General features: G+C 46.9%; 1 protein-coding gene across 5 annotated transcripts in view; it reads left to right on the top strand.

The window, feature by feature from the left end:
* LOC144178350 (galactosylceramide sulfotransferase-like) overlaps positions 1-13,805 on the top strand; it is a 181,903-nt gene extending 168,098 nt beyond the window's left edge. For 3 of the 5 annotated variants that reach the window (XM_077706126.1, XM_077706127.1, XM_077706128.1), the window contains 4 exons: positions 3,731-3,858; positions 5,610-5,810; positions 6,394-6,829; positions 8,142-13,805. In XM_077706126.1, the coding sequence (XP_077562252.1) occupies positions 3,731-3,858; positions 5,610-5,810; positions 6,394-6,829; positions 8,142-8,726 (1,350 nt within the window). In that variant the 3' untranslated portion in view covers positions 8,727-13,805. The remainder of the gene's footprint in view (positions 1-3,730; positions 3,859-5,609; positions 5,811-6,393; positions 6,830-8,141) is intronic. The other 2 variants (XM_077706129.1, XM_077706130.1) reach the window with 1 other exon arrangement.
* Positions 13,806-14,036: the final 231 nt, after the last annotated feature.

Here is a 14,036-nt window from a genome sequence, read left to right as displayed (position 1 = left end):
TGAAAGGTCCGAGCTGGTCCACCCACTCCTCGTTAGTAGGGTTGATGATGGGGGATAAATAAAGGTATTGCTGGCACTCCTATACTACGTGTTATAGGTTGCCAGGGGATGGGCAGTAGGCACAGGTCAAGTGGTATTGAGTATGGCAGATTTTGTTAAACATCAAGGTTACTAACCTCAGAAGGCTACAAAGAAACTCATACCGCCACAATGAATGAGTTCATCTACTTCTATATAAATACAAATAACGCGGATATGTTTATACGGATTTCTATAGTTTCTCATTGAGATTGCGTTACGTGGTTAAGGATCATTTGCATCCTTGCGTCCGCGGCACATATGCGGTTTTAGTTTTCTCTGTGAGAGCCTCTAAGGATACAAGCTTATAATTGCGACGTACCTTCGCGCCTAAATTTTGTACCTGTGCTTGGACAAACGGCAGAAGCGCATTATATATAAAATTCTAACATGTAGTAAACCCGTGCAGCGAATTTTCTTACAGAAGATGACGTATGCCAGAAGGCATATGCAATAGAAGTTGTGCTTCTCCATATCGCATTGTCCTCTGGCCTGTCTTTGTCCTCAGTAAATTTTGTATGTTTGCCTACCTGCTGTTTGGCAGGTGGCTACACGCTTTTCTTTTTAGACTTGCAGCGCATAGCAACACAACGACAAAGAAGGAAGACGTCAGGACAAACGCGTTTAAAACGCATGTTTAGTCCACGTTCAAAGTTTGACAAAGGGACTCCAACAAAAGGCCTGGGCAGCTTAGAATTCACAGTCGTTTTTCTTTCGTTCCCGAGAGAGGCAGAAAGTATGAAATGTTTAAATTCAAACCCAAGTCACCAAAATATGCCAACATAAACCGGAAGCAACGTGACGTGTGACGATCTATTGTGCCTTGCGGAGGGAACATCTCGCTGGCGCCCATCGCTGCGCTTGGATACGCCTTGCCCGGACTATCTTTTTTCTTTCTCCAGGCTCAGCCTTGCTCAGCTAGCGTAAGGTAGAAATTGAAAGAGGAACGTGCACACTTGGAGCAGCGATGCTTGTTTACGCACCAAAAGTTTTTATCTTTGCAGCGCTATAGTTCGAACTTAAATTAAGCGTGTGCGGCCGAACGAGCAACCCCAGTTGCTTTGAGTGCCGCCAAAAAGATAATACTTCCGTGTTTTCTAAGTGAATTACCGTACCATATAAAAACTGTATGGACTAGCAACAGAAAAAAAAAAAAACATAGTTGAAACATTGCAGCGGCCTGCTGCAGAATGGCACAGCGACAGCTTTGGCGCCGCTCAACTGATTCGATCCTTCTCGATACATCGACGAGTCCCGTTGCGTTGGTTGACCGTTGCGTTTTCTGGTGTGAGTGCCTCTGTTGGCCTAGGGAAATGGTGGGTTGCCATAGTGCTCCGTCTCTCCATGGTCATCCCGCACTCCCACTCCTCCGAGTAGGGGGAAGGGAGGGCGTTTGGGTGGTCGGCGCATGCCCATACGAGATGGTAAGTCGTATTCGGGGAATGGCAGGTAGAATTTTTTTTTATTTGGATAGTTATGAGTTGGCCTACGGTGGTCCATTGCGGATCCTTTTGTGTGTGTGCCGGCCTTCGCTGACGCATGAGAACCGTGACAAAACGCCGATAAGCTGTTGAGCAGCCATGTTGTCTAGAGGGGCGCTCGTGAGGGCGAGCTGTTCGGCGGGAATGCTCGTGCAGCGAAGTCTTCGGAACGGCAGCTTAGCCAATCCCCCCGGTGGTGTGTGCCACGTATGCAGGAAAACGGCAACCTCTCGTGGCTGTCGCCGTATTATGAAGTGAAGATGGTAGACCTTCATCGTAAACTTTTGCCTATTTGCTGCTGTAGTTTGATGAAACATTACTGAACACAGTGGGTTACGGTTCGCCGTAAAAACGTCTACCGAATCTTGTTCAACTCGCTGCGCGCACACAGCAGAACTCGTGCCAAGTTCACATTCACATCGGGAACTGTGCGCGCTTGGCACGCGACAGGTACAGAAAAAGCGCGGTTCCCCTGCGCTTCAGAAGAAAACCCCGAAGCACATCCTTGGAATGGCTGGCGTGCTCCGGGGCATCTCTCGCTAACGTTATCCGTGCGTACGCGATGCCTGGGGGCTCGGCGAAACGGAATCTCGTTTTGCCGGGGCGCCCTTGCATGTCCGAGCGCCGGAGGGAACTCAGTCGCTCGGTCAACGAGCCGCCCCGACCGCGGGTCACTCCTCCTTTCCGGTTCATTGGATTAGAGCTGCGCCGGCCATGATCTCCCGCTGCTGGTTGTCCCTGCTGATACCCTGGGCGTGCGCGTGTGCGCTACGCTCGTCCCGCGCATTCTACGAAGAGCGCCCTCGAGACGCGGCGGAATTTCCGCCTCTCTTTCCCTGTCGTGTTTTCCCATAGTGGCCGCGGGGTCTTATTGGCGTGGAAGACAGACGTTTTGCTCTGGGGCTGTTGTTTTCGCGCGCGGAAAGAAAAAAAAAAACAGACAATGGCTACGTTGTTGAACGCACAGTGCTTGCGCGGGATGCCTACAAGGTTGCGCTAGCGTAATAGGTTGATAGGTTGCGCTAAGCGTAATGGCGCGTGTAGCTGAACTGAAGACGTAACGCAAAGTTTGTTTTTTGTGTGAAACGTTTTTGTGCATTTCTTGGCGTCATTTGCTGGCAGAACTGTGCCTTGGCTAGCGGCTTCGAGAGTCATAGGATTATGGTGCCTACGCGATGTCTCTTTCTTTTTGCATTTGCTCTTTCTCAATCTCGTCTTCGCTTGCAATTGCGTATACTGTGAAACCGCGCAGCTAAGCGTATAGTCATTGCATAAATTTCAGTTGCATGCTGTGGGAATGCTATTCACATATTGCTGTTTTTCTGTGATTATAACTGTATTGAAAAACGGTAGCATTTTTTTTCGGAAGAAATAGGTTTTTGGACGCGGGCATTAACAAAAAAAAAAAAATGGACGGCAGCTAATCTTGTGTACAGGAAGTTTTGAAGTTCGAGCCTTTTTAGATGTCAGCGCCCCCTTTCTCCCCGAATAAAACAGTAAATTAAGAAGTGCTCGGCTGCGTCATTTTTAATGAGGTGTGTGCGGAAGCAACGTACTTTATGTAACAACTCGTCACCTGAAGCGCGCAGTGGTGGGGGCCGCAAAATGAAAAATCGTATTATTTGCTGCAGTGAATTTGCGGCATAAATTAATACCGACTTTGCATGCGACTTTCTGCTCTAAAGGGATATGTTTACTTCTTTCAGCAGGCATTTTGAAATGGACGATTTACTGGCTTTGGCAACCCTAGAAAACAGCCAGTATTATTTTCCCTTGAAGCTTATCGGTGCAGCTACAAGTTGCACAGAGCTGCTTGGAAACTCGATGCCTGCGCGCCTTTAAAGGGTGCTCCACAGCAAGCACACTTGTACTGCGGCGAAGGTCAAAGTAACGGAACGGGGCTACCGCCGCAAGTTGGCCAGACTAGGCAACTCAAGAATCGCAGCATCAATAATTAGAAAAGGAAATTGAACTGGGCGGACTTGCGTGAAGGCTGCAATGCAGAAGAAAGGACGTAGATTATTGTTGTTTGACTCAACTGGCGCGGACGGGCGCCTGGAACTGCTGCGCGTTTCGTTGCTGTTTCCGCGACGAGCTTCCTGTTTTCGCAGTTTATCTCAGTGTCCGCGGAGTCTGACGAAGCGTGCCTCCCCTCCCTCTGCGCTTTTCAGAACAGCCTCCGGAAATGGGACCTGCGCAAGTGGGTGGTGTTCCTGGTGCTGCTGCTGATGCTGGTCTCCCTGCACATGTACGGCGTTCAGCAGTACAGCCTGGCCACCAGGGAAGTCTGGTACAAGAGGTCCGTGCCATGCAGCTGACCATGCCCGCTCTTCCCTTGTCCGGTGTGCGGAGCATGCATCCAATGTTGCACCCCCCTCCCTACTGGCGGAGCACCCATTCCAATTCGACTCCGTGTTCATTGGAGGTGGTGGGATGCGCGAATCGGATCGTATGGAGCTGGTTTGCAGAGCTTAGCTTTAAGAAATGAGGTAGCCTTTACATTCTACCATTAAGTGGTGTGAGTTACGTGTCTGGCCCCGTTCATTACATAATACGAAGTGGAGTGGCATAGGGGAGGGAGAGTGCCTCCAGCTTCTTCCTCCACGAGGCAGTGCCCTCTCTTACAGCGCCTCAACCATGCTATTGCTATTAAAGCCACACTAAGACAAGAACAAGTATGATTGCTGTGAATTTACTTAGACAGAAGTCTTTTTTTCTATTATTAACAAAGGGGCCCACACAGTTAGAGGCTGGTAAAATCAGTAAAAAAAAAAGAGGAAGTTTAGTTTGTCCTACATTCACTTACTAAGCTTTTGTAGAGGAAAATTTTACAGCCACTTGAATGCAGCAATGCAGCTACCAAGGCTTTTTTTGAAGACTTTTCAGTTGAAGAAAAATTCATTCTGTTCCAGGATTGAAACCCCGCACCATCACATATCTGAGGCAATCACTGTGCCAACTGAGCTAACCAGAAAGCTAGCTGTTTGTAGAGCAATAGTGGTGGGGACAATTGTTAGCTAACCAATCTTTGAGAGAGTTTACTCCATTTTGGGGTTCCCCTAAGCCTGGTCAACTTCTATAATGCACTAAATAACAGCACAGAAAATTGTTCAGTTTGTGTGTGTCTGAAATGGAAGCTACATGAAAATCATTTTTGCTCCATACATTCGAGAAAACGCACCTTCTAGCCTTCATGTCAAAACAAAGGGAGGGGGAAAAAAGCCACTATACTGGGAAGCTAAGTCTGTGTTGCATGCTTCTTGGGACAACGCATGGCAAAGACTGCATGTGCAAGACTACCTTTGGAATGGGCCCTTGGCCTTCATGCACTGTGCATACCTATTATACATGGACAAACAAGTGGATTTGCAATTCAGTGAGAGTGTTGCCCTTCAGCCGGCGTCTAGAAAAAGAAAAGGATTCCCAATGTTTTGTTTGGGTAGTATTAGTGACATTCAGTGCTACTTACATAAGATGTGGTAGGTTTGATGACTTCAAAATTGCACATATTGGAAGAGCCAGACAATGTGTGTTTGTTATTTCCTGCATGTAGATGTTTGTGTTGGAAATTAATGCAGCCGCTAGGTGAGTTCAAGCAACAAATGAGTGGGCGTGTAGGCAGCTGCTCTTGAGCTGAAAAAAATAGAGATTCCTGAGGCCAGAACGAAGATCAAATCGTTATGTTGTGTGACGATTGTCTCGTGTAGTGGTGGATCATCCCAGACATTCAAGAAGACTCACAAACTGCACAAAAGCAAAGTTCTTGAGCCTGATATTGAGAAAAGAAAATGAAGTAAGAGACCTTTGTTTGCCTGACTTGACTTTGAGGGGAATAAAGAACGTTTTTTGGCAGCATTTTCATGGCCTAAAACTTTAAATGCGGGCAACTAATTGAGAACAAAATTAGGTCTTTTGTTGTCGTGTTCTGGTTGAGTTCTCTTACCTCTTCTCACTGTTTTTAGACGCAGTACTTGGTGGCACCAGAGCTGGCTTCTGCGGTCTACACATGGCGCGTGCGTGCCTCCTACCCCTTTTGTCTGTGCTGTGCAGGTTTCTGACGAATCGGACGCGGTTTTCGAGCGACTGCCGCGGCTGCTGCCGGCCGGCGCTGAACGTGTTCCTGCTCAAGACGCACAAGTGTGCCGGCTCCACAGTGCAGAATGTGCTCATGCGCTTCGGAGACCGCCGCAACCTTTCCTTTGCCCTTCCGCGAGAAGGAAACTACTTCGGCCACCCAAAGCCGTTTTCCATGTGAGTACGAATGCCCCCCCCAAAGTCAACGCCTTCAAAATAAAGAAACAGCTTCTATGTGCCCCTCTTTTTCCTGTAATCTTACTGACATTGACGATACTAATCTTCCTGTAGTCGTGTTCTTTAACTTGTGTTATTCAGGAGAGCTGAAAGCCTATTTTTCAGTCACACATGACGACTCCGTTTGGAGGGTTTTTAATTATCTTCCAGCCGACATCCACACCCACTGACCAGCATTTTTAGCAGATATTGTGATTGTGTAAAGGGGCCACCAGTAGGCGCTACCAAAGCAGGCTCTACCCTATGCTCCATTATGAAGAAGGCACTTCATGGATAGCATGTACTTGCACGATGTCGACATTTCTGTATTGCGCATTCATACACTGCCACAGAAACTACTGCATCATAATCTGAAGCTATACATATAAAATAAATCTTTGCCTACTCTTTGATTATAAAAATGCACTTCGTATGATGTCATAGTGCTTGCATACCGAAAAAGTGTCCCAGTATGTACACTTAGTGGCATCTGTGTGCACCGATGCCATCCTGCACATAATGCTGTGCCCTCGTATGCCCCCAGGTCGATGATCCCTGCGGACATGATCCCTCCGTGGGGCTTCAACATCTTCTGCCACCACGCCCGCTTTGGCAGCGACGAGCTGCGGCACCTGATGCCTCCCGACACGGTGTTCATCACCATCCTGCGCGACCCCGCGCACCTGTTTGAGTCGCTGTACCTGTACTACCACCTGGAGAACCACACGGGCCTCTCGCTCGAGGCCTTCCTGCGCAGCGAGGGCAAGCAGCGCTGGCTCGACTCGCACCGGTACGCAGCGCGCTTTGGCCGCAACCAGATGCTCTTCGACCTGGGCCTGGACACCTCGGGCAGCACCAACGACTCCCAGGTGGACGCCTTCATCCGGCACATCGAGGACAGCTTCCACCTCGTGCTCATTGCAGAGCTCTTCGATGAATCCCTCATCCTGCTCCGAGACCTGCTCTGCTGGGACACGCAGGTGCGGCATTATAATTCATAACTTACGCTCTCGTACTCGCCGCGGACAGTCCACGAGTAGTTGATGGATTCCCTGCGCCACAGAGTATCATGCAAAAAACTAACGCCGAATTGCTTCTTGGTGAGTCTAAAATGAGTCCGAAACTGATAATTGAAGAAGTGTGAACAGCTGGCAGCATGAGTCGGTGAGGCCCCTTGAGGTCTATGCTGTAACATTCTGCAAATGAATAACCAAGCTTCGGTATCTTGTCATGATGAAATAGTCAAATTTTGTCCCATATTGCCCAAACTGCCTGCAAATGCTATCAAAGAGTGAACTTCCTCATCCTTCTTTTGTTTTCTTTTTGTAGCTTACTAGCAGGTTTGCAGGAGGTCTTAGCAATTGCATAACAAAGGCGTTTTCAGGGACGCTTTGTGTGCAGTCAAACCTAGTTGTAAGGAACACTAATAGAGCATGTTATGTGGTATGAAAGATCAAGTTAGGAATTTAATTGGTCGTTTTTAATTTGTATGGGAGTATACTCTTTTATAACAAAACTGAAATGCCATTCTGATGAGGCATGAGTAATAGCAAAGGGTGGTTTTTTACCGCACAGTTGAAAATAATATCCAAGTAAACACTAAATGTCAAAGCCTCTCCAGAAAACATTTTGAGATGTGATCACTGTAATGCTTCAACTGCACAAACACTTAGTTATTTGCAAGCGGTTCACACCTTCTGCAAGCCAGATGCACTCATTGCATGACACGCTTGTCAACCTTCACTTCCCTGTGATTTTAACCTTGTAGTACTGCCTTCACATGCTCAGCATCTCAGTTTTATGGATGACTCTGCAAGCCTCGTATTGTTGCTGCTGAATTAGGAAGTGCCTGTGCTGCAACAAACTGAGAGCTACATCACGTCTCATTGGGGTAAAGACATCACAACTGGGAAATTTGTTTGCTGTATGAATCGTTCTATGTGCATTACATATAACTCTAATTAAAAAAAATTGAGTGGGGTTCTTTTACTATGTGTTAAGTTCTTTCATGTGCGAAATTATCTACTTTCGATCATCGTGTGAGTGCTTGCATGCTTTTTAAAGCAAACTGTAGATTAAAAGTCAGGTATGACCGCACTTAAAGAAGGAAGTCTCAAAGGCAAACAGATAGCAGATACCACGCCGATGCCGATTTGCCAGATTTCTTAAGAGATAGCAGCAGGATTCATGGATAAATCTGTCACATTGTACTCTACATCTTCCTTCAAAGTTAACCATTCACATGTGGAAAAGGTGATGAAGGTTTTCCCTCCCATTTGTGTCCACACCCAGGATGTGGTCTACTTCGAGCACAACCAGCGAATGCAGAAGGCGGGCAGCAGCAGCAGTGCAGGCAGTGCCGCCAACGCGATCGGCGGCCGAGACTCGGACAAGGAAGGTGGCAGTTTGCGGCGCCAAATGGAGCGCTACAACGCGGGGGACGGCCGGCTGTACAGCCACTTCCGGCGGAAGATGGAGCGGCTGATCGACGAGTACGGCCGCAAGCGCATGCGTCAGGAGGTGGATGGCCTGCAGCTCTGGAAGAGCCTGCTGTACGAGCACTGTGTCGAGAAGCTTGACTCTGGCCGCACCGTGGCCTACGAGACGCGCGAGTACAGCGACGACGTCTACAGCATCGTGCTCCGGCCGGGCGTCAACAACCGGCTCTGCCTCGACATGGCCCGTGCCGAGCTGCCCTACACGGAACGGCTGCGCCGCAAGCAGCGGCTGCTGGCTCGTACCCACTGGTGGACACTGCCCTGGTCGGCGGGAGGTGGCTCGGTGGTGCCGGACGTCGCCAGCACCCGGGGGGCACAGCTGCTCAGGAGGGCTGCCAGTGCAAGGCAGAGGTCTCGCCGGCGCGTGGCCAAAGGTTGAGTGGGAAAGGGGAGTCTGCGAATGGCTCTCAAACGCACAGGAAGCGCTGCAGCGCTGTTTTGGGATATGGGAGAATCCCCTTCTTCTGGCAAACGAGAGCCTGAAATGGCCGGCCTGGCAAGCTACAAGGGAAGTGGAGATAGCCAGTGTCGATGCCAGGCCGGTGCCTAGAACTCTTGTCAACAGTTGCACAGAAGTGATGTGGCGAGTGGCCCATAAATAGTCTGAGGTGCCCTTGGCAGTCGCTGCCTAAACCTGCACCCGACCAGAACAAGGAACATTAGAGCGTTCCGGGATAACCGATCAAAGATGTTTGACCAAACAGCATTCCATGAAGCAGCACTACAAGCCTCCATCAGGCGATTCCAGAAGCCCAGAAAAACAGGCACCCTGTCCGTGCTCTGTGTTTCGTGCACACGCTCGCCAGTGCTGTGCCTGTGATAATCAGGGTGCACGATGGCATCCCATGCGGCTCACTCCTGAGCTCTGAACCAGCTCCGCGGCCTGGCGGCTACATGGCCTGCTCACAGAGAAGGTTGGACGTTTGTCTACGTAGGAAGGCGGTATACCTTGCAATTAACGTGGACCATGTTACTTATTAGTAGGACACGCACCTCCGTGTGTGCTTGTGCGTGTCTGTGTGGTGTGTGCGTAGGCTTGAGACTCGGTGGTGCTGTGCTTGAGATTTGCGCTGCCATGAAGTGTCGCATAATTCGTGCTGTGCTGTACTTGCTCGTACCAGTCAGTCAGTCCTAGCATATCTGTTTTGTAAATGCCCTCTGGGACAGTCGGAGGAGCCTGAGTGTGAACACTCTAGAACAACTACTTGTTTTATGTCACTGCCGTTGGGGCGGCACCACTGTACAGCTACAACTTAGGTCTCGTGGATGTCCTTTTTGAAGAGTATGCTGGACGATTGCTCTGGACCAAGACGCTGTTCAGGGGAGCTTAGGTGCTCCCCTCACACCTAAGCTGGCTGAGCGTGTATTGTTACAACAGTATGTCGAGGATTTACGATAGAGGAAAGGAGGAGAGGTACGGGCGATCGAATCTGGGTTTATTACTGAACAGAAGCGCATAATTGCATCTTGTTAGTATGAGTAAATTTAGGAGGCTGCCGCACTTTTTAGTTTAGGTTTTTGTTTGTTGTCTATTACTTTAATCTTTCCTATAGGTGTGTATCACACCAGCTTCCCTTGTTTGTAATTTTGTGTCCGAGTTTGAAAGTTTCTGTAGCAGCAAGGTCGTTGCTGTTGTGATTTGCGATCTTAAAGTAGCTTACTGTCACAATATTTACGTCTTGTCATTGAACTGAAATCTTTAAAACACCATAGATACCACTGTTGTAAGAGTATAGAGTGAGTTGGAATCTGTGTTTCATTTTTAGATTCATTTCTTATTACTGGTTAGGACGTTCAAATTATTGGAGGCTGTAGGTGGAAATATCTGTGTGGCATTAACGGTGATATCCTGTTTTTTACAAAAGCATTCTTGTTTTGCTGTTTTGGTGTTTTTGCTCGTAAAAAATTGGATCAATGTTTTGAAGTATCATTGCAGGAACTTCACATTCTGCTTATGTTACTTGTTCTTATTGATGTCCTGTAATATCATGAAAAGTTTCGCAAGGAAGAACATTCCTGATTTGTTGTTTTAAAAAGCCTCACGTTGCAAAATTAAGCCTACCTCTCTGACAGTCACTTCTTAAATAAGCCGAATGCACTTGTGATCTCAATGTGTGATGTTGCGTTGTCACAGGCTTCGATGTTTTTCAGCGTGACAACTTCTTCCATAACCTGTTCCATCATGACTACAAACTACCAGGAGTATTGTTTTCAGAATGAAGGTGATTGTGATTGGCATGTACATGACATGGCTTAATTTAAGCTGATTGGAATTATATGAATGATTCTGACCACACTGCAAAAAGCATTTCTAACTTAGCTAATTATTACTTCCACAAACAGGTCATCCTTGCTCCTTCTCGCACTACTGGTTCGTGGCCGTTCCCTATACCAGTCGTGTACACTACATTGCTGTGTGCATCTCCAACCAGAGTAACACAGGACAAAGCTGTAGCAGGCAGTTAAATTAGCAAGAAACCATGCTCCTAGCAAGCCCACTGGTTGTTATGGGATGCCTAATACAGTATTTTTCATCAAAATTAACGTCTCTCCATTTTGGAAATGCATGCATCAATACTGTGCTTCATGTTGGGGCAACCTCTGCCTGAAAGTCATCTTCCTGCCTTGACTCCGGATGGCAGCAATGATTAGGTTTCTTTTATGCTTTGTGAGCGAGTCAGCTGCTCCCGAAACTAACAGTATGCTTGAAAGTGGCATTAGCGGCCCACTCAAGTTTTCAAGTGAACTGAAAAAAGAGAAAGTAGAAAGAAAGATTAAGCTAAACTGAAGCGCAGTTTCTGCGAAACTTTGTTTTTCATTATTTTGCGAGGTTTCAGTGTGGCTTTGGCTAAAGCGAGAGGACTTCCATAGTAACTATGTAATAGGTGGACTGTATTAGTTATACACCTGCTCTTTCTTTTTACTCACAATGTTGTCAGTCTTGTGCAAAGTGATGTGGCTTCGCTCTTTTGTTTTAAATTTTTTGTTACTCTCACTGCCAGCTCTTGTGTGTAGCGTACGTGACCCTCGTGTAGAGCAGTTATACCGTAGTAACAAGGTGCGCTTGAGAAGGTTCCCGGACCTGATGTGCGCAGTACCCCAAACCATAGGTGAGCGTTGTAGCTGTTTCAATTCTTGGACATCTTGGAAGCCATATGTGTGGCGCAGAAAGTGATGGTGACCGATATTGCATCAACAGCCGGGCTCTCTACTCTTCTTCTTTTTTTTTTTTTCGTGTTTTATCGAGGCTTACTTATTTTATTGTGGCACTTAAAGCCATACTTAGTCAGCCATTGTGGAAAGATTGAGAAGCTTGAAGGAGTTGTGATTTGCAGATAGTTTTCGCCTTTTTCTCAGTTAAAACTGCGTTCTGTTGTTTTCAGTAAAACAATCATATTCCAAAAAATAATTAAAGTGACTCAATTGAAATGTGTGGAAAATTATGGTGTAAAATGATTCCCTGTCGTACAAAATATGGGTGCATGTCCACACCACGCCTGGGCAGGGTCTTTTGAGCTTACAAATTTGTGATCCGTAACTAAATTTATCGGCCTCAAAAGCGCACTGCATGCCCTGTGATTCCAGCAGTCATAAACTTCAAACTCAAGGCACTGAAATGTGGCTACACAATGGGTTATCAAAACCGCCTGGATTGCTTGTGGGCTGCCTGTTTGCGATTCCCAGATTCTGCATGACTGAAGCACCAATTAGTTTCTTGGTGGAAGCCGGCACAAAACAGACTTAGAACAAAATCCACATTGTTGCTTTCTCCCCCTTTTTTCCATCTTCCCACCCCAACATTGCTGTTTCACCGTAATGTGCTGTCGTCATTCCAGAATTTCTTTTGTTGTGATCTTGCAACCCAGCAACCACTGTAAGTCACGATGCCTTGTGTGCATCTGCTTCTAGAAAGGAAGATGATGTGCGAACATGATTGATAGTATTAACATTTGAGCATTTTCGTTGTTATTACTTAATGAAAAAGTGTCTGAAAAAAGCACAGAAGTGGCTGGGTTTCGTAGAGCATTACGAGTGCAAGACGGTTTCTGGTTGACAATAGGATGCCTTCATTTCTGTGGATTGCAGTGGGTGCATTCCAGTCAGACAACACAGTAAACCGTAATTGCTTTTGCCATAGTGTGCTGAAAGCATTTGAGTTGGCACAGTATGCTTCCTGCATTTATTACCCTCTCTCTGCTTTGTTAGCATTTGGACTCATTGAGGGCTATCTCAAGGAAGCCTGGCATACTGAGTGCAACTTAAAAGAACAATTAAGATTAGGCAGTTTCTGCAGGTCTGCTTTATTCTGACGAGGTTTGAGAGAGTCAACGGTGACCTATATTCAACTTGATGTCAACTTGAGCATTTTGTAAGATCAGTTGGGACTGGGCTTTGATGAGAACATATTTAACCATTAAGAAAAGACAAAACCGACCCTGCTTGCATGCTCATGTGTGTGTGTGTGCGTGTGTGTGTGTGAGAGAGAGAGAGAGAATGTGCGACGTATAATTTTTGCGACGTATAATTTAACTGAGTATATAGTAAGGAAAATACTTGAGTCCTAGTTAGATTACTTTCAACAGTCCGTGTACACATTCCCTTTGTCGTGCTGAAGCCCATTCCCCTTTTGTTATTGCTAATAAATGATAATTACTAGCAGCGACTGTAATTGCTAAGCGAAATTTGAACAAACCTAACAGATCATGCATGCATTCGCAGCCGACCATGAAAGCGTCAGTTCTGTAATCCGGAAATAAATGTATGTACCATAATTATGGCTGTGAACATTGAGTTGCGTTAGAAACAGTAAGCTTATTTAGTACAGGACATCGAATAAGGCTACCCAATCTCCGCAGTTAAATTACCAGAATTCTGCTGGTACATGCAACAAGTATTATTATTATTATTTTTTTTTTCTACTGCAAAGCTTCTCCCCGATTGTGCGCCATGGGAGGCTTTCAGTATAGAAATGCCATGGTCAAGCTGGCTCAAGCACAAGACGAAGCTGCGGTTATCCTCTTCTTCTAGGGGAGATAGCCTCCAGTATCAGCCTACTTGTCTTGTGTAGCGTGAGATGAGGGGTTCTTGTAAAATTCAGCGGCTGAACCTTCCGGTGGGACATACTGTGACCTGACTTGAGCTGTCATCAATGTCAACAGTTGCACGTTAGTGCGTGCTAACGTAATTTCGGAGCACTAGCCCGCACGATCCATGCTCATCGTGTGGAGAGGTGTCTTGTCAATGCACGGTGAATGCGACTTTTAAAGAACAGTGTGACGTTCTTGTGTTCGCTCAATCTTCCTTACTCTGCGTCTGTTGATGGCCATGCATGGAAGTTGGTGTGCGCACGCGCTTGAAAGAGGTACCAGGATACACCTCTGGTGTTGTGACGATTCGTATTCCTCACAGTGGGAGTCGTTTTTAGTGAATGTTGTTTAAATAAATTGTTTTGAGAACACTCGTCTCGTGTGTTTCACTACGACATTTGCCTCTCCTGGTGCATACGAAATGATGCGGGCACTAGTAGGGCACGGAACACGCAGCTGCTGCCGTTCAAATGGTGATTATGTTGGGGGAGGTCTTCCAACAACAGAGCTATCAATTTCCTCTCTCCCAAACCACCTTGTTTGGCAGGAGTCAAACCTGCGACCCAGCGCTCGGAAATGTAAACAATGGCTCAATTAACTCA

This window comes from Haemaphysalis longicornis, unplaced genomic scaffold (assembly GCF_048455015.1).
Source record: "Haemaphysalis longicornis isolate Haplotype H1 unplaced genomic scaffold, Haemaphysalis longicornis Haplotype H1 scaffold_4, whole genome shotgun sequence".
Taxonomy (NCBI): domain Eukaryota; kingdom Metazoa; phylum Arthropoda; class Arachnida; order Ixodida; family Ixodidae; genus Haemaphysalis; species Haemaphysalis longicornis.
This window is presented reverse-complemented; position numbering and strand designations above follow the sequence as displayed.